At 36.6% G+C, this 23,883-nt stretch overlaps 1 protein-coding gene across 4 annotated transcripts in view; it reads right to left on the reverse strand.

The window, feature by feature from the left end:
• RAD54B (RAD54 homolog B) overlaps nucleotides 1-23,883 on the reverse strand; it is an 86,598-nt gene that overhangs the window by 17,431 nt on the left and 45,284 nt on the right. For 2 of the 4 annotated variants that reach the window (XM_032421755.1, XM_032421758.1), the window contains 7 exons: nucleotides 20,283-20,480; nucleotides 18,242-18,523; nucleotides 14,908-15,070; nucleotides 9,242-9,467; nucleotides 8,770-8,977; nucleotides 6,165-6,304; nucleotides 3,649-3,939 (listed from right to left, as the gene is read on the reverse strand). In XM_032421755.1, coding sequence (XP_032277646.1) covers nucleotides 3,649-3,939; nucleotides 6,165-6,304; nucleotides 8,770-8,977; nucleotides 9,242-9,467; nucleotides 14,908-15,070; nucleotides 18,242-18,523; nucleotides 20,283-20,480 — 1,508 coding nt within the window. The remainder of the gene's footprint in view (nucleotides 1-3,648; nucleotides 3,940-6,164; nucleotides 6,305-8,769; nucleotides 8,978-9,241; nucleotides 9,468-14,907; nucleotides 15,071-18,241; nucleotides 18,524-20,282; nucleotides 20,481-23,883) is intronic. The other 2 variants (XM_032421756.1, XM_032421759.1) reach the window with 1 other exon arrangement.

Below are 23,883 nucleotides of genomic sequence, written 5' to 3' on the forward strand. Positions count from 1 at the left end.
TTTACCAGCCCCCCACCCAGCCCCGCTCACACACAGTCTCTCTCTCTCTTTCAAATAAATAAATCTTTAAAAAAAATAATTCCAGGAACACCTTAAGGGCAGTGACTCTTGAAGTGTAAGATGCTGGGCACAAAGTACTGATTTTAATTTGGCTTATTCCCAAAATATAGCAATAGTTGGGTAAAGTCACTTGATTAAAAATACCTGGAACCCTAAGATATTAATATTACTGGGATATACAAGGGGAAAGAGACAGATGCTGGCTGCTTCAGATTAGGTCTGCTAAAATGCCAACACCTTGGAGAGGTCATCAAAGGACCACAGACAGACCCAGGATCTAGTCCACAACTTTTCATGATCAGAAACTGAATCTGGTTAAGCTCTAGGCAAATGAGCCATACTAAGTATCAAATTAAGAGACTAAGTCAGAATATAAATTTATTCTCAAAGGAGACCCACCTATTTAAGCCAATTGGTCTATGCATTCTGTCATATGAAACCACAAGGCAAGCCAAATCATTAGCAAAAAGTTGTCTTGTGAATATTAAATCAAAATACAAGGGAGATGGTGATCTTATGGCCTAAGTTCTTAGCCAGGAACATGTAACCAGAATCCCCTGGGGAATCACTTTTTCCAAATCCTCATACTTGGGTCCTACTCTCAGATTCTCAATCAGTCCATATGGGTTGAGGCCTGGACAAATGTAGTTTTTTGTTTGTTTGTTTTAAGATTTTACTTATTTATTTGACAGAGACAGACACAGCAAGAGAGGGAACACAAGCAGGAGGAGTGGGAGAGGGAGAAGCAGGCCTCCCACCGAGCAGGGAGCCCGATGCGGGGCTCGATCCCAGGACCCCGGCGGGATCACGACCCGAGCCGAAGGCAGACGCTCAACAACTGAGCCACCCAGGCGCCGCAAGGACAAATGTAGTTTTAAAAGCTTTCCAGATTATAATGCGTAAGACCCCTAATTAAGAATCAACTAATAGATAATATCTTTATGCTAGGACAGTCTGATGTATCACCTCCATCACAGGGATTTACCAGTTAGCCCTCTCAGATCAGCTAGTCACAGCACTCACTCTTCTGACTCTCTGTAGTCAATACGCTTTCATTACCAGCTATACTTTTTTTTAGTTATATTCCACTCACATTTCCTGAAAAGAAACCCATCACCCTGACTGAACTTGGGGGAAAAAAACTAGTTTCAACAGGAATATATTTACAAAAACACGGCTTAAACTTAATGCTTTATACACGTGGAATGCTCATTTCAGGCATTTTCTAGCGATCCTCATTTGCTATGATGTTAGAGGAAAGGCTTTATCAAACAAGTCTCAGATTGTAAATTATGTACCCTCTTTGAAGCTTGTAGTATCCTATGCCTATTACTGGTTAACTGGTGCATTCTGGGCTGCCTTTTAAGGAAGAATTTGGGGCTTCTATTTTTGCTGGGCGTCATGCCCAAAGGGTTTAATTTTTATCACTGTATATAAAATCTGCTTCTTAAAAAGGTGATTAATAAATTGTTATAATCCTACCTACTTAAGAGTTACAGACTTCTCCTATGATAAACCATGTAAATATAACTCATTTAGGATAAACTTGAAGAATTCTGGTAGAACACTCCATTTTCTAAGTATATAACTATTGACCTCAAGCATAATGCAGCACCCACAGGTTTTCTTTCATTTTGTTTGCAAATTATGCTTTTAATATTTAAAGAAAATATAAAAGAATAAAAGTTGTTTATTTAATAAAGTGTTAAGCATGCGCTGGGGGTAACAGAATATTAATAGTTACTGTGTAACTTCTATGGCCAGGCATTTTGCTAGGTTCTTTCCATACCATTTCATCAAGTTGCCACAATAACATCCGAAGTTATTATTGTCTCTGCTTTAGAAATAAGAAAAATAAAAGCTCACAGATGTAACTTGACCATGATTAAATTTGTCATTAAAGAACTGGTAAATAGTAGAATGGGGACTAATACCCAGTTCTAACTCCAAAACAGAAAACTCTCACTGAACTCCAAACTGCCTTATGTTTGTTAACTATCCAAATGGTTAGTTCAACTATACAACCATTAAAAATCACACTTGGAGAAGATACCTAATTTGAGAAAATGTTCATGATTTATTTAGTGAAAAAAGTAGATTTTAAAATAGCATAGGGGCGCTTGGGTGGCTCAGTCAGTTAAGCTGCTGCCTTTGGCTCAGGTCATGATCCCAGGGTCCTGGGATCGAGCCTCACATTGGGCTCCTTGTTCAGCGGGGAGCCTGCTTCTCCCCTGCCTGCCGTTCCCCCCTGCTTGTGCTTGCTCTCTGTCAATCTCTCTCTCTCTCTCTTTCTCTCTGTGTCAAAGAAATAAATAAATCTTTAAAATAGTAAGCATAGCATTATTAAAATTAAGTTTCTCGGGGCACCTGGGTGGCTGAGTTGGTTAAGGGACTGCCTTCGGCTCAGCTCATGATCCTGGATCCCAGGATCTAGTCCCACATCAGGCTCCCTGCTCGGCAGGGAGTCTGCTTCTCCCTCTGACCCTACCCCCCTCTCATGTGCTCTCACTCTCTCTCTCTCTCTCTCATGCTCTCTCAAATAAAGAAATAAAATCTTTAAAAAAAAAATAATAATAAAATAAATAAATAAAATTAAGTTTCTCTAGAACAAGATTATATATGCATATCTTTGAGCCCCTGTTCCCTCACCAAAAAGTGGGGATAGTAATAACAATACTTATTTCATAGAGTTTTATAAAGAATAAACAATACTAGAAAAGCATTTAGTGTTTGGTACATAAGTCCTTATTAAGTATTGGCTAAGATTATTAATACTAAAATATGGGTTTTTTTCTGGCTAGAAAGCTTTATTTCTTTATAATAAATTCTTAAAGTATTGCCAGGCCACAAAACATAAAATTTTAAGGCTTTGATATATATTGCGAACCTTCTTTCAGTTGTACCAATTTATATTCTAACCAGCAGATGACTTTAATTTTCTTCTGATTTTCTGAATTTTATAAATTTCATACAAATTGAATGTATCATGTATTACTTTTATAATGGGAAAAAATTAAATTTTCAATGATAAATTTTATATTTGTCTGCACCAAACAAAACTGACTGGCTATATAAAATAGGGAGAGAAAACACAGCAAAGTATTAGACGAGAGGGGTGCCTGGGTGGCTCAGTCGTTAAGCATCTGCCTTCGGCTCAGGTCATGATCCCAGGGTCCTGGGATCCAGCCCTGCATTGGGCTCCTTGCTCAGCAGGAAGCCTGCTTCTCCCTCTCCCACTCCCCCTGCTTGTGTTCCCTCTCTCGCTGTGTTTCTCTCTGTCAAATAAATAAATAAAATCTTAAAAAAAAAAAAAAAAGTATTAGACGAGATACCGAAGGGCGTGGGGCAAATTCCAGAAGGCAGTGCCTCACATCCATGTCACCCCTACTTTAGTCCTATGACTATGGACAGTCTCTCAACAAAGGGAAGACTGGATAAGTTGTACAGATGAAACATACAGGAGAGGCTGTAAAGCTTCTGGAAAACCCACAAATGCAACCCCTGGGACTGGCCCAATCTGCCCGCTTACATTCCCATGACACAGAACCCTTAGCTCACATCCTTGACACGGTCTCACATACTACTTACCTTTATAGAGCTGAACAACAGGCAGGGGTGGTTGCACAGTTTTTTAAGAGCTCCTATACATATTAGATGAGGACTATTTCCCAACAACCCCTGAAGGCAGAACCTGACAGCCTGAGAATTCAACAGCTTTCGATAAAGCTCAACCTGTAGCGCTCTTGGTCGGCAAAAGACTACATTCTCTATTTTAGGTGGAAGATATTTATTTATGACTTCTTGGGTTCTTCTAAGGATAAAGAGTCCAGTGAGGCAAGTAAGTTCAGCTGCTCTTTTCTCTCCTAATTCCTTTTCTTCCTATGGAAAAATCGCAAACTTAAAAGTGTTATAAACAAAGAATACTTGTAACTAAAAAGGAATATTAAACATCTTATAATAATTAACCATTTACTAATTATGTCCCTTCAGATTTTTTTTTTTTTTACAGAATAAATGCAGTATGAGTTTGGGATAGAAAAACCAACCACCATCTCTTTAAAGGTTCAGTATCATCATTTAATTAAATGAACAAGTCTCCTAATCCTTGTTTGGCTATTGGCCCATTGAGAGCCATCAGAAATCAACAATCTACAAACTAAATTATTCTAAAAGTAAGCTTTTATGTGAAGACTATCATGGTACATAAGTCTTAAAATCATCAACAAAGAACTAATTCAGCAAATTCTTGGAAGCAAATATTTTGACAAGTTATTGATCCTAAAATTAAACCCACAAGAATTACTGACACAAGGCACAGCTAATTCTTTCAAAATCATTACATATTGTTCATTAGAAATGCTAGTTTCCAATTCGTCTGTTTCCTTTGGTTTGTTTCTAAATTTTCACCACAATACCTTAAGTCAAAATACCATATGAGTGAAATATATGTTTAAATTCTCTTTTGAGTATACATAACTTCACAGTGAAGATTAAAATAAAATCCCGTATGTATATATTCATTTCTATATAAATCATAAAAAATTCCCACATGATGTAATGAGTAGCATAAATAAAAATTTAAATTTAATTCTTTGTGAAGTACCTAGTGAAGTACCTACTTATGATTTTTTTAATGTGATATTTCCTAAAATAAAGAATGCAGGAAGAGTTGAAGACTGATGAATCACTAAACTCTATCTCTGAAACTAATAATACATTATATGTTAATTAATTGAATTTAAATTAAAAAATTAAAAATAAATAAAAATATTGGAAAAATAAAAATTTTTAAAAATTAAAATCATAAAAAATTCCCCTCATATTTTAAAACTATTTTCAACTTTTATTACAAAAGAAATAGATTCACTGAAAACAAATAGGTTCACTGAGGAAAAGCAAGAAAATATAGTTATTTAAAATTAAGAAAATTAAAACCTACTTTAACCAACCAGAAACAACCATTGCTGTCATGACTTTATGTCTATCCTCCAAGTCTTTTTTCTTTATGTCAAATATGTAAATGTATTTGACATTTTATTTTTATTTTTATTTTCCTGTTTGTAACAAAAACAGACCTCTATAGTTGAAGCTTTATGGGAACAAGGCACCCGTCAGTTTGGCTCTTCACTGTATTCCTTAGGATCTAACACTTTGCATTTTGCCCACTATAGGTGTTTAACATATATATAAGTGTTAGGTAAATAAATGAATGTGATTTTACTTTTAAATAATGTATGATGGATATTTTCCATGCTATTAAATATATTCATAAGTTATTATTTTGTATAGTTCCTGGTTCATGGGAAATGCTCAATAAATATTTGCTATCATTTTATTAATTCTGAGACTTCTTTTTTACACTTTAACTTCTCTGACATAGGTTGTGTTTTATAAGCAATGCCTTCTTATAACTATAATTGATAGCCCGTTTTCCTTAGTGGTTCATAAAATAATGATGCATCTAATTGATATTATTTTAGATTCCATGAAATACATGGTGTGTACAACATGCAGACTCTGCTTTAACCATTTTCCTATCTTTAGAAATGTCTGTTTCCAATTTGTTTCCTTATACTTTTTTATCCTTACAGCTAAATCTTTAAGCACATCTATGATTATTTCTCTATAATAAATTCCTAAAAGTGGTATTGCCACAACACAAAATATATACAATTCTAAGGCTTTTGATACATGCTGCCCAACTAGTCTCCAGTTGTACCAATTTACATTCCAACCGGTAGAGGACAGTACTCTCATCTATACTTGCTCTTCCTATGTAAATTGAGCCAACGAAAACACCAACAAAAGAGTATAAAAGTTATTTTATGGTTATTTTGGTTTACTTTTTTCAATATCAGTAAAATGAGTATTTTTATATGTTTACTGTCATTTACAATTCTTTGTGAAGTACCTGGTGAAGTACCTACTTATGATTTTTTTAATGTGATATTTCCTAAAATAAAGAATGCAGGAAGAGTTGAAGGATTGTGGGAAAATAAAGAATTCACTAATTTAATTTTTCCTGAATTAAATAATGCCCAAGTTGTGGATGACTTTCCTGGGCATACTGCTTTTTTTAACCTTTTTATAAAAGTAAATTATACCTCAGAAGCAGAAGGCTGTCTCGATATAATGATGGGTTCTTCATATATTTTTCTGTAAGATGACAAAGAGCCTAATATTCCTGGATTTACAAAATCAATTAATGCAAAAAATTCTTGAAGATCATTCTGAACTGGAGTACCTAAAGAAAAAAGTGATGAAAAGGTCAAGTTTGTGTTTTATAGTCACAGGGTTTTGTAGAACATTGTACTCTCTTCCCTAAGAAAACTAAAAGAGAGGCTTTAGAGCTGAGAAAGAGCAGCCAAACCCAGCTGAACAAAAAATATTAAGAATCAAATAAATTTTTAACTCTGGTTTAACTGTGTACTAAATTCAGCATAGTGGCTGCATACAGGCTTGGAGTCCGACTAGCCTGGGATCAAATCCCACAGTATCATTTACTCTGAGTGACCCTGAGCAAGTTACATACCTCAGTTGATTTCTATAAAATGCAGCTCCTAGGGTTTGAGGATCAAATTAGTTAATCCATATACTAAGAACAGTGCCTAAAGCACAATAAATGTTCCATAACTGTTAGTGATTCTTAATATTATTATAACTGTGTGATTCTGGACAAGTTTCTTAAGCTCTTTAAGTTAAACTCAGAACTTTCTCACTTATAAAAGTGGGAAGCTAACAATTTCCCAGTGGTATTACAGTGAAAAGCGGAGACTCCGTATGCACACTATAGCACAGTGCCTAACAGTGAGTAAACACTCAGTGAATGGCACCTATTACCTTTCAAAGTTTTCAGATCAGACTGAGATCTTCACTAATCCTAAAGGTTGACACAAATGGATTAATATACCCTGCATATATTACATACTCAATAACTTTTGCTAACTAATTTTCAAAGAAACATTAGCATGTTTCAATGATTACATCAAAAGAACGTGTAAATCAGCATAGTCCAACAGTATCGTTTCAGATGACATTCAAATAACAGACTAGAAAAAGTTGTCCAAAAATATAAATAAGAGATAATATAAGAGGTATATATAAGAGGTAAATAAAAATGCACTTCTTCATTAACATAGACAACATAAATTTTACAATGCCAGGGAATTTAATGATTGCTTCCCTCAAAATTAAATGGGTCAACTCCAGGACCAATGCTAATTAATTTTTTTAACACATCTAGTCAGTTCTAAATTTTTGGACCCATAGTAGAAAGAATTAGAGAAAATATATTTATGTTGGTATGTATTTTGTTAATAAGCCTTTAAATGAATTTCCCTGACGATGACTAATAAAGATACACAGAATGAAAAAGGCAAGAAAGAAAGGGGAAACAAAGGTATAAGGATCCTTATGGCTGGCTTCCAGACATTTATCCAACCCCAGCCAACTAATCCAAGCCACTCATGATAGTCCAATCCCATTTGCCAATAATCGATGCAGGGAAGGATTTGTGTCTTAGACTGGGTTCCCCAGGAGCAGAGCCTGAGACAGGGATTTGGCTATACAACATTTATGGAGGGAAAGCTCTCAGGAGAAAAGAGAATAATGGAATCAGAGAATAGCAGGGGAAGAAACTAAGCAAGGATGGCCTCCTTGAGCCTGAGATAAATTATAGCAAGGCTCAGCACATAAATTGTACCATAAAGTTGGTCCTGAAATTACCCTAAGGCAAGGGCTCTGGCATTTTCCACTTACCTCTATATGAGTCAACCATTGACCAAGTTACAGGGGAGAGTGGAAGCTCTCATTCAAACAAGGATAATTCTCCAGAAATTGGAAGGGCCACACAAGACCAAAGTGAGTTGTGGGAGGAAAGCTACATTGAGCTACTCAGGCCTGATTCTAGTCTAGGCTAAAAAGAAGTGAGTAGAAAAAGATTTTTGTATTTACATATGGGCCATCCCACCTTTCCAGTCTGGGCCAGCAAGTTCGGCCAGCAAATGATATGCATGCAGCATATACATATAAAAACAAGGGATATGGGTGCCTGGGTGGCTCAGTCGTTAAGCGTCTGCCTTCCGCTCAGGTCACAATCCCAGGGTCCTGGGATCAAGCCCAGCATTGGGCTACCTGCTCCGCAGGAAGCCTGCTTCTCCCTCTCTCACTTCCCCTGCTTGTGTTCCCTCTCTCGATGTGTCTCTCTCTGTCAAATGAATAAATAAAATCTTAAAAAAAAAAAATAAGGGATACTTATATTAAGCATTTACCATGTGTCAGGTAGTCTTCCAAGAACTTTATGTGAATTAACTCCTTAGAGACCTTCACAATAACTCTATGAAGTAAATGGTATTATAATCCTTATTTCATAGATAAGGAAACTAAGGCAAAGAGAAGTTAAATAACTTGCCCAAAGTTGTACAGCTATACATATCACCCTTAGGAACCAAGCAGAGGCAGTCCAGACCCATCTCCTAGATTCTTTACCATGATACCACTGTATTTATTTTTCAAAAACTTCAAAATGTAGGTTACAGAAAATTACATAAGGATTTGAAAATTCAGAATCCTACCAAGACTCAATTACCATAGGTTTATTAGTATGCATTCCATCCAGCACCACCAATTCTTTGGTTGCCAAGCATATTACAAATCTTGTATGGTAAGTAGGCAAAAATTCTATCATATCATCCCAAAGTAAATACTGACCAGTTAGAATTACTCTTTTCTCACAAGAGAGGCTAATGAGGGCTGTAGTTGTCTTAATGGCACTGTTCTTCAAACGATGCCCCTCATCACAGATTAGAAGATCAAATTTTACATTCTTAATTTGATCCAAAGAACGAAGTAACATTTCATAACTGATGATAAGAACAGAATAAAATGGAGATTTGGTGAATTCTTCTACTTTATGGTCCTAAAAAAAAAAAAAGATAATATCTAACAAATCATGGGCTAAAACTATAAAATCAAATTCAAGCAGCATATTCTTGACAGACATTAATTAGAATATGTTAACTCAAAGCCAAATTGTAAGCCAAGATGCTATTTTTATGCAAAGGAGTTGGAGAGTTATATGCACTTGAAAAACTACCCTACAAACAGTGAAAACTGCAGTGTTGATTTGAAAAGCATAGAGATTTAGAAAATGACCAAAGATGAACTGTTCTAAGTCTCTTACCTGATCAACAGGAAATATCTTGATTCTTTCACTTCCTAGCCATTTTTGAAATTCCTTCCTCCAATTATTCACCAAGCTTCCAGGTGTGACAATAAGCGTCTTCTTTATTACTGGCTTGCCTCCATAGGGTCCCTGACACTGTAGAGTCCAGATGAGCGAAATACATTGCAACGTTTTCCCTAAACCCATTTCATCAGCAAGAATAGCTCCACATCTTCCATTCACTCTGTTAGAAATAATTATACTTCTTCTAGTCACAATAGGAAAATATTTTATGCCCCTAATATCGTCATTTACTAGTCAAGAACCAAAAGCTGATATTTTGTAATTAGGACAAACACTACCCCCCGAAACCCTTTATCTAGATTTTCATGCAGCTGATTTACAATATATCTCTCTTTTGAATCTTTGATAATTATATTCATTATATATTTACTGTCAACTAAATTACTAAAACAAATCTGAAATTAGACAGTTGAATCTAAATCATCTGTTACTATCATATGCATATATTTAGAGACTAGAAATGTATCCCAATTTTATATCTACATTTGAATAATTTAACTATAACTCTGCTTCTCATCACTAACAGTTGAACAATTTTTATTAGTTTCAGCATTAGACATCTAAACAGTTTAAACTACATTGCAATCGTTAACCAGAAAGATCTGTTGAGCTATATTTATGATTCTCTGGCAGTAAATGAAGTCCTCAATCATAGTGCTCCCTGCACTGTAAGAAAAAAAAAAAAAAACCTAAATATTGATCTAATATATATATATATATGTAACTTGGTAATAGTCTTATCCTACAGACCCACTCAGTTAATGCAATTTAAAATTAAATATTATAAGGAATATTATTAATAAGTGGCATGTTTATATCACTTTGTAGCTATTAAGGCTCTTTGATACATAAATATATATTTTAAAGATTTTATTTATTTATTTGAGAAAGAGAGGGAGAGGGAGATGTAGACGCCCCACTGAGCAGGGAACCCAATGCAGGGCTAGATCCCAGGACCCCGGGACCATGACCTGAGCCAAAGGCAGATGCTTAACCAACTGAGCCACCCAGGTACCCCTATTTATATATCTTTTAAAAGTTACAAAGTCCAAAGGAATTAAGGATAGTACCAAAAATAAGTACAGTGTTCTTTCTCTGACTGACTTCACTTAGCATAATACTCTAGTTTCATCCATGTCATAGCAAATGGCAAGATTTCATTCTTTTTTTTTTTTATGGCTGAGTAATTATTCCATTGTGTATATATACATCTTCTTTATCCATCCATCAGTCGATGGACACTTGGGCTGTTTCCATAATTTGGCTATTGTAGATAATGCTGCCATAAACATTGGGGTGCATGTATGCCTTTGAATGAGTATTTTTGTATTCTTTGGGTAAATATCCCTTTGAATTAGCATTTTTGTATTCTTTGGGCAAATATTTGCTGCATCATAAGGTAGTTCTATTTTTAACTTTTTGAGGAACCTCCATACTGTTTCCCAGGGTGGCTGCACCAGTTTGCATTACCACCAACAGTGTAAGAGGGTTCCTATTTCTCCATATCCTCGCCAACATCTGTTGTTTCTTGCATTACTGATTTTAGCCATTCTGACAGGTGTGAGGTGGATATCTCATTATAGTTTTGATTTGTATTTCCCTAATGATGAGTGATGTTGATTTCACTCATATGTAGAATTTAAGAAACAAAACAAACAAGCATAGGGGAAAAAAGAGAGAGGCCAACCAAGAAACAGACTCTTTACTATAGAGAAGAAACGGATGGTTACCAGAGGGGAGGTGGGTGGGGGGATGGGTTAAATAGGTGATGGGTATTGAGGAGGACATTCTTTTTTTTAAAGATTTTATTTATTTATTTGACAGAGAGAGAGACAGCGAGAGAGGGAACACAAGCAGGGGGAGTGGGAGAGGGAGAAGCAGGCTTCCCGCGGAGTAGGGAGCCCAATGTGGGGCTCAATCCCAGGACCCTGGGATCAAGACCTGAGCCGAAGGCAGACGCTTAACCATCTGAGCCACCCAGGCACCCGAGGAGGGCATTTATGATGAGCACCGGGTGTTGTATAGAAGGGCTGAATGACTCAACTGTACACCTGAAACTTAATATTACACTGTATGTTAACTGGAATTTAAATTTTAAAAAAATAAGTACAGTTTTATTATAGTTTAATTCTTTTTCTTATTAGTAAAAATAATAACCAAAAATCAACTATGTTTTCCATTTCAAAGTACAGAAAAAAAAAATCACAAACATGAATTACAGCCATTATTATCAATTTTTTAAAGATTTTATTATTTATTTGTCAGTGAGAGAGAGAGAGAGCACAAGCAGGGGGAGCGGCAGGAGCCTGACACGGGGCTCAATCCCAGGACTCTCGGATCATGACCTGAGCCGAAGGCAGATGCTTAACCAACTAAGCCATCCAGACACTTCTATTATCATTTTTTTTAAAGACTTTATGGGTGCCTGGGTGGCTCAGTCATTAAGCGTCTGCCTTCGGCTCGGGTCATGATCCCAGGATCCTGGGATTGAGCCCCACATCGGGCTCCCTGCTCGGCGGGAAGCCTGCTTCTCCCTCTCCCACTCCCCCTGCTTGTGTTCCCTCTCTCGCTGTGTCTCTCTGTCAAATAAATAAATAAAACCTTTTAAAAAAAAAAAGACTTTTTTTTTAAGTAATCTCTACACGCCACGTGGGGCTCAAACTCACAACCGTGAGATCAAGATATGCATGCTCTACCAACTAAGCCAGCCAGTCGGGCACCCCCATTATCATTTTAGACCAACAACTTGACAATGCAAGTTGAAAAGATGGCCCTTTTCAAAGGTGAACAGGAATTCATTACATGAATCAAGTAGTTCAACACAGTTGGAGCTTGAACTGAAATCCAAGCAAGGAAACACAAAGGCTATGAACCTGGCAAGACAGGGAGAGACTAAAGATGGCATACTTTATCCTTGAAAGTTCAGACTGTATGTTGCAGGTGTCTCCCAAACATCAGGCCTTCATGACCACCATCACAATTCTGCTATATGTGATACCATATGTGTTATATTGTTTATTTTTAAGTTGGCTCCCTTTTTTTTTTTACTTAGATTTATTTGAAAATTCAAGCATAATTTATCCATGAAACCAAAAACTTAATATGCTACTTTTTTCCAACAATTCACTAACTAAATATGCTACTATTGGAATTTAAAAACAAGGTGTGGGGCTCCTGACTGGTTCGGTCAGTGGAGTGTGCAACTCTTGATCTCGGGGTTGTGAGTTCGAGTCCCACATTAGGTATAGAGATTACTTAGAGGTACCTGGGTGGCTCAGTCAGGTTAAGCATCCAACTCTTGGTTTCAGGTCAGGTCATGATCTCAGGGTCATGAGGTGGAGCCCCATGTTGGGCTCCATGATCAGTGGAGCACTCTCTCTCTGCCCCTCTCCCCCCACACACTTGTGCTCTCTCTCTCTAAAATAATAAATGTTTTTTAAAAAAGAAATTGCTTAAAAATAAAATCCTTAGAATTTTTTAAATAAAAAACAAGGCTTGTCCATGTTCACCTAAAATGATCCCACATAACACCAGTGGAGTGCATATTACAGATCAGGAAACACTGCTCTAAGTTCTGAGAGTCTGAAACATTTTAAGCAAGGGAATGCCATGTTCAGAACTGTTTTTCAGAAAAATCAAGCTGGTGGCAATAAGTAGAATGAATCTGAGGACGATCAGAAGCAGATACACAAGCTAGGTGCCGCTGCAAAAATCCAGACAAAATATAATTGTATGACATCAGGTACCAGCACTGCTGCAGTGGGGTGCCAGAAAAGATCTGGAATCAAAGAATATTTAGGAGTTCAAAGTTCAGGTTTGATTACATTGAAAAGTGAAAGAAAGTAAAGATGCTTTCCCAGCCAAATGAGACAAGATCTCCAAAAAGAAGAGCATATTTTTTTTTTAAAGATTTTATTTATGGGGCGCCTGGGTGGCTCAGTTGGTTAAGCCACTGCCTTCAGCTCAGGTCATGATCCTGGAGTCCCGGGATCGAGTCCCGCATCGGGCTCCCTGCTCAGCGGGGAGCCTGCTTCGCCCTCTGACCCTCCCCCCTCTCATGCTCTCTCTCTCTCTCTCATTCTCTCTCTCAAATAAATAAATAAAATCTTTAAAAAAAAAAATAAATAAATAAAGATTTTATTTATTTATTTGACAGAGAGAGACACAGCAAGAGAGGGAACACAAGCAGGGGAAGTGGGAGAGGGAGAAGCAGGCTTCCCGCTGAGCAGGAAGCCTGATGCGGGGCTCGATCCCAGGACCCTGGGATCATGACCTGAGCCAAAGGCAGACGCCTAATGACTGAGCCACCCAGGCGCCCCAAGAAGATCATATTTTGAGAAAGAACATGAGTCTAGAAAGTTTCTGGGATGTAGTATTCCCTTAACCTGTCAACATTCAAAGGGTTCTTAGAGTTTGGGGGAATTTACATTCTCAAATTCCTATTAAATGATCAATTTAAAAATCAAGGGCCTATGCATTAAAAACAAAACAAAACAAAAAGAACTAGAAGGAAATATAACAAGATGTTAGCAGGTTCCTTTGATTCTTTTTTACTTCCTTTGTCTGGCTTTTGTGTGTCTGTGTGTATCCTCTAAAGTATCTTTTTTTTTTTTTTTTTTTTAAAGATTTTATTTATTTATTTGACAGAGAGAGACAAAGCGAGAGAAGGAACACAAGCAGTGGGAGTGGGAGAGGGAGAAGCAGGCTTCCCGCCGAGCAGGGAGCCCAACGCGGGGCTCGATCCCAGGACCCTGGGACCATGACCTGAGCCGAAGGCAGACGCTTAACGACTGAGCCACCCAGGTGCCCCTCCTCTAAAGTATCTTTAAGAGAGGATACCACAATTCTTTATCAGAAAACTCTATTTAAAAGGGAGTGGGAGAGGGGCACCTAGGGGGCTCAGTCATTTAAGCGTCTGCCTTTGGCTCAGGTCATGATCCCAGGGTCCTGGGATGGAGCCTCCCCAAGCCTGCTTCTCCCCCCTGCTTGTGTGCGCGCGCACTCACACTCTCTCTCTCTGTCAAATAAATAAAATCTGAAAAAAAATAAATAAATAAACGGGAGTGGGGGAGACTTTCTTTTTTTAAGTAGAGGTAAGATAAGAAGAAAACGTTTTTTTCCATAAGCAGAATTAAAGGCTACTGCCATTTTGCCCCATAACCCTTTCTCATACTAGTAAGCTCTTATTGTACCACATTAAGGTTGACTATATATACCTATTTCCTCAAATACTTTAAAAACTACTTAAGAGTAGGGACCTTGGTCCTGACTCCTATATGCCCAGCTCCTAGCAGGATGTCTGGCACATGGCATCCTTAAAAATCACTTTTAGAATAAATGCACACATTAAGTATCATTCATGAAATACTGAGACTCATCATATCAGGCTTTTTCTAGAAAACCATTACAGGTTAAATCAAAACTCAGATTAGACTAAGGGCACCTGGCTGGCTCAGTCAGTAGAGCATGCAACTCTTGATCTCAGGGTTGAGTTCGAGCTCCATTATGGGTGTACAGATTACTTAAAAAAAAAATAAAATCTTTAAAAAAAAAAAAAACAAAAAGTCAGATTAGACTAAACAAATTATTTATTTTCCTACCTCATTCCCATTACACATTCATAAAGGAATATGATTCCTTCTTTCTGATGTGGTCGGAGATGATATACAAGATGAGGATCTATCACCACATCCACAATAGGGAAACAGTTCTTATTGAACATCCACTGGTGATTATTGTCAGGTCGTGACATTACAAGAGAATCTTAAGAAAAAGATGAAAGTTTAACTATTAATGTGTTGCAATTTTACTTTGTCAGCAACTACATTATCTTGCTTTAATTACTCATTGCCTATAACTATTTGCCATCATTTGTGGCAAAAAAAAAAAGTTGATGTTTAGTAAAACTGATACTAAGCAAGAATAGAAAATTAAAAAATAATCTCATGCTTTACTGCTGTGAGATTTCAGGCAGAGAATTTCAAAGAGCTTTCCAAACTTCATTTGCCCCAAAGTATTTCAAAGCCAATGAAATTCACTATTGTTTAGTAAAGAATTCAGTAAGCCACAACATTTAATAGTTCAGTATTCAGAGCAAAGAGAACTATCTCCAACTGAAGTACAGATTGGAATTTTTCCAAGCTGCACTTGCTAATGCTCACAGCTTCTTATTTTGGAAAGGCACCCTAAATTTAACATAAAGGCTCCCATTATCTTCACTTCTATACACACAAACAATGACTATTACTTCTATTAATCAGAAGATTGAGAAAGGATGACAAATTTTCCATTGACTTCAACATCATTATTTGCTTAAAGTTAATTATTATGTTCATGAATGTCAAATTCATGAATCTCTGCAAAGCAGCAAAAAAAAAAAGTAACCATAGAATAATAATGTAATTCTGTAGAAATATACTAATACAATTTAAAAGATTAAAATACCACCAAAAAATACAAAATCAAATATAATTGGGAAGCAGTTCTCAATTAATAAATCTAAAGTCAGATAATAAACTCATCAAAATTATTTTGGGGATATACTTATACATCTACATCATGGTTAAAAAATGAAATAGATTTTTAAAATAAAACAAAAAGGAAAAAGAGAAGGACAGAAATGAGAATGGAAGATAAAACAGGTTCCAGGAGATTAAATTAATATCCACCAATGCAGAAATACAGTCACAGGAATGACAGTTTGGTCATGTTTACCATTAGCAGTCACCCAGAGGGAATTTTTCTGTGGATCTTCCTAGGTTTCTGAGCAACTAAAAGGAACTCCCATTTTTGAGGTCAATTCCTGGCAGGTAGAGGATTAGGGAGTGAAAATGGAAAATTCAGCCCCCAGCATTCCTCTATATTCCAGTAGCAAAGCAAGAGTATATTCCTTGTGTTTTCCTAACCAAGAAATGGCCCCATTTTTTTTTCTCTTTTGAAAAGCACAAAGGGGAAAAAAGAGAAGACAGAGGTAAGGAGAATTCACTTCTCAAGCAAGAAGGACCATAGAATCTAAGTCAACTAACAAAGCATCCATCTTCAAGAAAGATAAAACTTAAACGACCAATCAATAATGGAACACCAGAGGGCGCCTGGGTGGCTCAGTCGTTAAGCATCTGCCTTTGGCTCAGGTCATGGTCCCAGGGTCCTGGGATCAAGCACCGCATCAGGCTCCCTGCGCAGCGGGAGGCCTGTTTCTCTCTCTCCCACTCCCCCTGCTTGTGTTCCCTCTCTCGCTGTGTCTCTCTCTGTCAAATAAATAAAATCTTAAAATAATAATAATAATAATGGGACACCAGTTCAAATTTTAAAAATGCCTCTCTATCTTCACAATAATGAAGCACATCATTTAGTGCTTATAAAATCTTTCATGTTTTCATTTTAAGTCTACAACCTAATTCTACCCTTGGCAAGATAAATAAATGAGCATCATCAACTATTTACCACTTACACAAAGGGTTATTATATTATACGCATACATATGTACATGTACACATATATATACAATCACGATAAAATTTTTCATTCAGTCAACAAGTATTATACACAGCATTTGCAGCACTCTATGTCTCTATGGCAGTGATTAGAACCCACATTGTAGACTTGAGGAGACAAAGCCATGAGTGAGGTAAGTGACTACCCCCAAGAAGTCAAAGAACCAGTTAGTTCAGTGGCAAAATCGGGACTCTAACTCACATCTTTGGATAAGCACATTATTTTTTGGTTCCCCATATCCTTCTATTATGTAATAGGAAGACAAAGAGAAAGAAGAATAAAGGAGAAGGAAGCCTATTAAAAGAGATGGCAGGACAGATAAAGTATTTGGATAAAAAATAAAAAAGCAGAAGCAGAAGCTTCCACTCTCTTTCAATTAAGTCTCAGATAAGCTCACATAGAGATAGGAATTTTTTTTTATTATGTTCAGTTAGCCAACATCCTTAGTTTTTAATGTAGTGCTCAACGATTCATTAGTTGTGTATAACACCCAGTAGAGTTAGGAATTTTAATTTGGGGTTTTTATCCCAAATTTGTCAATAATTATTTTAATTTCAGCAATTTCAGTTCATCTTTCTGGCCTCAGTTTTCTTCAAATGCAAAGAGACTGAACTAAATGATCTCAAAGGCCCCTTTATTTCAAAAATCCTATTTCTATAATACTTGCAAAAAATAATTACGTTGCTTTATGTACTTTTTATTTTACTACTAATATGAAAGCAGCCTCTCTATACCCCAACTTTGACATCCACTGCCCTATAATTCAAATTTACTTGTCTGCCTCCTCACCAAATGAGAAGATCTTTGATAACAGTTTACCACTGGGCCCAGTGCAAAAAAAGGCACCGAAGAAATCCCTGCTTGCATAAACAATCAAAACAAACAACCAAACAAAAACAAAAAAAACAGGCAAGGGTTTATTTTTTAATATGATTTTTAAATTAGATTCATAAATGTGAAAATTAATTCATTAAATTGAATTCTCATGAGTAAAATTTAAATTCTTTACCTGCTATTCCACCATTCAACATTTTAATACACTAATGTATGCTATCAAGACATACAGTCATCAAAAGAGAAGTATAAACATAATCCTGACTCACGAATTGACTAATATTTCTTTTTGCTGAAGATGTCAGATATTACTCAAAATCATTACGTATATATATGTGAATGTGTGTGTATACATCTCCAATCTGTATATTTTTCCTTCAACACAAAATATGACATTTTCATTACTGTATTCTTAGAATTATACATTTACCTATACGATTCCCAAACTATATTATACAACTTCAACATTATTCCTTATTTCAGTTGTTACCTGAATAATATATACTTTCATCTGAAAACTTTAAACAAAACTTAAACTTTAAATTCACATGCCAAATATCTTTTGACAGTAAAAACAGAATATTCAAATTATTTTTTACATCTTACTTGGTACATGTGGGTCATGGCGTGGTTTACAATCTTGGAAACCATTCAGTCTATTTTCCTTTGAACTTGGTTTACAAACACTTTTGAAGGGGTTAGAGAAACACTTCTTGGCAGCTTGAGAAGAACTTGAGATAGCAGGGCTTCCTCCTCCAAGCTGAAAACATCTGCCACTGTTGAAATCATCTGGAGAGATTATACCCATGACTTCTACTTCTTTTCCACCAATCATCACTCTGTGGCCCTCTTCAATCTTTTCAAACTCTTTGAATTTATATGCAATGCCTTTAAATTGAGAAGGGAGAATGTGAATTTAATTTACTGATACCCTAAGATGACTTAATCAGTGATACCATAGTCACCTTCCCATAACTGTACAGAATGAAAACTGTGCTTTGAATGCAAATAGCCTTGTATAACCCATTAACCAGAATGAAAACATAATTTATCATTTTGTCTAAAAAAAAAAAAACTAAAAAATCAGAAGGAATAAATAATAAAGCTATAAAAATGAGCCAAACTCTAGAGAAAGCAAGGCCTCTTTTAATTATTGAAAATATAGCTAGGGCTGCTGGCTGGCTCAGTAGGTAGAGCATGTGACTTTTTTTTTTTTTTTTTTTTGAGAGAGAGATGGGGAGGAGGAGAGGGAGAAAGAGAGAGAGAGAGAATCTTAAGCAGGCTTGCCCAGCAAGGAGCCCAATGCGGCACTCAATCCCACAACCCTGAGATCATGACCTGAGCCAAAACTAAGGGTCAGAGAGTTAACCGACTGAGCCACCTAGGCACCCCTCAATATTTTTATAAAAAAATTCTGTTGCAGATAATTCAGTTCAGCCTCAACTCTCACTCTTGTCACTGACCTTCACATTCTACATTCCTGAAATGCTGAACCAGTAGTTTTCTCTCCTATTGTGCCTTTGTATATACTATTCCCTCTTATGTATGCCCCTTTCTCATACCCTACAAAACTATTTATCTTCAAATACTACCTTAAACAATTAACTCCTATGAAGCTTTCCCCAGCCTCCTAGGCAGACCTAAATGCTCCTTCTATCTCCCACTGCAGGGAGTAAAATTCTCAATGGAACAATTATCTTACTGCCTCCTATCAATTACATTTGCCCTATCCCCACTAAACTAGAAATTATATCCATTTTTGAATGTTTACTCCTAGCATAGTGCTTGGCACTTAACAGTTACATACTATAAAGTATGATATTATTAAATGAATGAATGAATGAACATATAGAATGGATTTTATAGGGGCGCCTGGGTGGCTCAGTCGGTAAGCATCTGCCTTCAGCTCAGGTCATGATCTCAGGGTCCTGGGATCGAGCCCCACATTGGGCTCCCTGCTCGGCGGGAAGCCTGGTTCTCCCTCTCCCACTCCCCCTGCTTGTGTTCCCTCTCTCGCTGTGTCTCTCTGTCAAATAAATAAAATCTTAAAAAAAAAAAACAAAAAACGGATTTTATAGTAATGGGCCATATTCAAAATGAACAATAAGAGACAATGTCAAAAAACATGGTTGGTATTAAGCATTCTGAATTTGTGAGCTAACTTGTATTAGTACAAATCATCCTGGCAACATTTTATAATAGAATTAACGATGACCTCCAGTGTAGATGTATTAATCTAGATCATACCTAGCCATGTTTTTTTTTTTTCAAATTTTATTGGGTATCATTGAAATTAGATAATATTCCACTCCTGAAATCAACATCTTTCTAACGCTAATCATTTAGCACTGGACTGGGGGGGGGGGGGCGGGGAGTACACTAAGACAAACTGCTTAATCTCAGAAAAATACCAAAATAATCGTATATAACGATTTCATTTTAGAGAAAATGAATCCATGGGATGGGATTTGCTTCACTGAGCTAGTATTCATAAGACTGTTATTAGACTATTATGAGATAATTTAGACATGCAAGTGAAAGAGCATCTTAATCTAACCCTTTATAAAATCCAATCATTTTAATTATGTAAGCTCAGATCTATACTAATTTTAGGCCAAATCATAAACATCAGGGAATATCACAATACCTCTTCCAATGTCTTTGCCTTCCAAATCCTTTAATGTAAGTGACTTTCCCTTTACAATGAGAACAGCATCACCTTCCCACTTTTTGTGTTTTTTCTTTGAAGCCTTACACCAAACAACACTGAAATATTTAACTAGGCTATCAGGTTCTTCCTCTTCTTGTCCTTTAGGTACTGTTATTTCTTTAGGGGCTGAGTGAACTAGAATTTAAAAAATAATAATAAAATAAAATAAAAATCACATTGTTAGAGATAGTCAACTTTAAGTAGTAAGGTCATTTGAACAAAAATAAAAGCATAAGAAAATTAGATGGTACTAAAAATTATGAAAGAATATTTGATCATACTCCAGTTAGTATTTTATAAATTGAGAAATTCAAATGTCAGGTCTAGCATGACCATGAGAACAATGAATATAAATTTCTTATTATCTCAAAGTTATATAAACTCAGTTTACGTAGAATAATGTAATTACTCCAAACATTTTAAAACTCTAGGAACTAAAGGTAAATTTTCAACATCCATGGGAAAAATATCTACTTCCAATTTTGAATTTTGGTCTTTTCCCGGGGCTAGTGATATATGGTCCAATCCTCTCTTGTGAAGCTGGGCAGCAGCAGCAAGTCACAGCTCCCTGTCTGCCATGAAACCATGAGGGTAAACAACCAAGACACTCACAACCATTGTTTTTCACTCTCACTATTCAATAAATTACACAAGATAGTCAACACTTAATTACAAAATAGGGTTTGTGTCAGATGATTTTGCCCAACTGTAGGCTAATGTAAATGTTCTGAGCATGTTGAAGGTTGGCTGAGCTAAGCTATAATGTTCGGTAGGCTAGGTGTATAAATGCATTTTTGACCTACAATATTTTCAGCTTATGATGGGTTTATTGGGACATAACCCCACAAGTCAAAGAAGATCTGTACTCCAATCTGGTTTCCAGTCCAGTCCTCCCCCAAAACTACCCTTGTTGAAGGCCATTAAGGAGCTCCTTGTCAATAAATTCACATGGTATTTTTTTAGTCTTGATCAGAGTTCTCAAAAGCATTGGACAATGTTGACCACTTACTCCTTAAAATATTGAACCCTTTTTTTACAACTTTCCTAACACATTTCAATTTTTCCTTTTACTTCTTTGGTTGCTTCTTCTTAAACATCTTTGCCAGCTCATCAGACCTGAATTCTAGACCTTCTCGCTGTGCCCTTCTCCTTAAATTAGTTCATCCACTCCCATGGATTTAATACCACCCCTGCATAAACCTGTATTTTTTTTCTCTAGCCCAGATCATGACTCTAAATCTGTGTATCGGTACATAATTACCCCTCAGACCAGTTTACATGAATGTCTCATAAACATCTCTATGCATCATGCCCACTTGTCCTCTCTCCAAAAATTGCTCCTTCTTCAGTTTTCTCATTTCTCAGTAAGAGTACCACCACCCTCATTCAAGCCAAAAAGTTGGAAATCATCCTTGACATCCTTTACTCTCAGTTCCACAGCCAATCAACCACAGATCCAGGTGATTCTAGCCCCCATTTGGCTCTCAAAGCTCTGTACTGTTTGCCTTCTCCATACCCTCCCCTCTTCAAATCACCATCTCTGATCTGAACTACCGTTCAGGATCTTCCCAAGGCCTACTGAGATCTTCTTTTGCCACCTCTACTCCCTAAACCCATTTTCCATATTTACTATATGTATCTATTTTTAAATGTAATGTAAATTTATATTTAAATTTACATTTATATTTTTAAATGTAAATCTGATTATGTATCCTTCTTAAAATCCATTAGTCTTAATGGTCTTTAAGAAAACATACTACGTCTAGCCGAAGGGCTTTCTACCTCTTCTTCCAACTTCTATTCACCCTGCCATACAGTTTTGTTTTGTTTTTTTTAAGATTTTATTTATTTATTTGACAGAGAGTGAGAGAGCACAAGCAGGGGAAGCAGCAGGCAGAGGGAGAGGGAGAAGCAGGCTCCCCGCTGAAGAGCCCGATGCGGGGCTCGATCCCAGGACCCTGGGATCATGACCTGAGCTGAAGGCAGCCGTTTTGTTTTTTTTTTAAGATTTTATTTATTTATTTATTTGGCAGAGAGAGACAGAGCGAGAGAGGGAACACAAACAGGGGGAGTGGGAGAGGGAGAAGCAGGCTTCCGGCAGAGCAGGGAGCCCGATGCGGGGCTCGATCCCAGGACCCTGAGATCATGACCTGAGCCGAAGGCAGACACTTAACGACTGAGCCACCCAGGCGCCCCCCTTCCATACAGTTTAAATTTCCCTTACTGCCAAGCTAGATCTTGCCTTATTATTTCAGCATTATCTCAGCAATTAATTATGTGACAAATGATTTAACGTTAGCCTTCCCCACTAAACCAGTCCTGGGAGGAAGGTATTTTGATTCTGCTCATCACCAGATGCCCAGAACAATAGGTATTTTTCAAAACTGCCATTTTGATTCAAAGTACATCTGACTTTATGCTTATAAAAATACTAAAACAGAATTATCTTAAAATTAATTTTCATGAGAAAGTAGCTTTAGAAATTAACTATGAACTCACCTCCATCATTGCCCATTTTTATTTTCATTTTTATGAACTGTTACCTTCAGGATTATTTTCCGTGTAAACTTTTCAACAAAGATTTGATTCCTCAGTCACTTTTTTATGAATCATATTTTACTGATTACAGCTTTTGCCAACATGAGTTTTTAAAACCATAATTTCTACCAAATGCAGTTTTGCTAAGTCAAATTTTGAATACCTAAATATTAACAAAATTGTATTACTCCATCAGTTTCTAGTCAAGAAAATTTATCAGTTTTTAGGTAATTGGTAGTTATCATTTGTTGATTATTTTTGCTTTACCAACCTTGAGTTTCCCAGATAAAGTTTTGAGGGTTTTTAGGATTAACAAAAAAGAAGGGATGTTCGATCAGTTTTTGAACTCTAAAAAATTTTGTGGTATGCAATTTTAGCTAACTTTAGTTTTGTCTTTGCATTATTTCTACCAATAGTAGTCCATGTGCATTGAATGATAATACCATTTTGCATTTTTAAAATTTGTTCCTATCTTTTATTACATTATCCAAGAAGAAAATGTGATTGCTCAAGACTGCTGTAAAACAAGGGTAATGAGTATGTCTTCATCAAAATAGCTGGAAAAACATCCAGTCAAATACCCTGTTACATTCCCAAAGACTAAAGAGTTGACTTGTTATGTCCAGGACCCTCCTCGTGCCAAGAAAAAATAAATAGAAGACAATAATTCAGAAATTACTTATAATTAACTTTGAAATACCACAGATGGGTTAGCCTGGTGATGGGTATTAAAGAGGGCACGTTCTGCATGGAGCACTGGGTGTTATACGCAAACAATGAATCATGGAACACTACATCAAAACTAATGGTGTAGGGCGCCTGGGTGGCTCAGTCGTTAAGCGTCTGCCTTCGGCTCAGGTCATGATCCCAGGGTCCTGGGATCGAGTCCCACATCGGGCTCCCTGCTTGGCGGGAAGCCTGCTTCTCCCTCTCCCACTCCCCCTGCTTGTGTTCCTGCTCTCGCTCTCTCTCTGTCAAATAAATAAATAAAATCTTTAAA

Source organism: Phoca vitulina, unplaced genomic scaffold, assembly GCF_004348235.1.
Source record: "Phoca vitulina isolate PV1807 unplaced genomic scaffold, GSC_HSeal_1.0 scaffold25, whole genome shotgun sequence".
NCBI classification, from domain to species: Eukaryota; Metazoa; Chordata; class Mammalia; order Carnivora; family Phocidae; genus Phoca; species Phoca vitulina.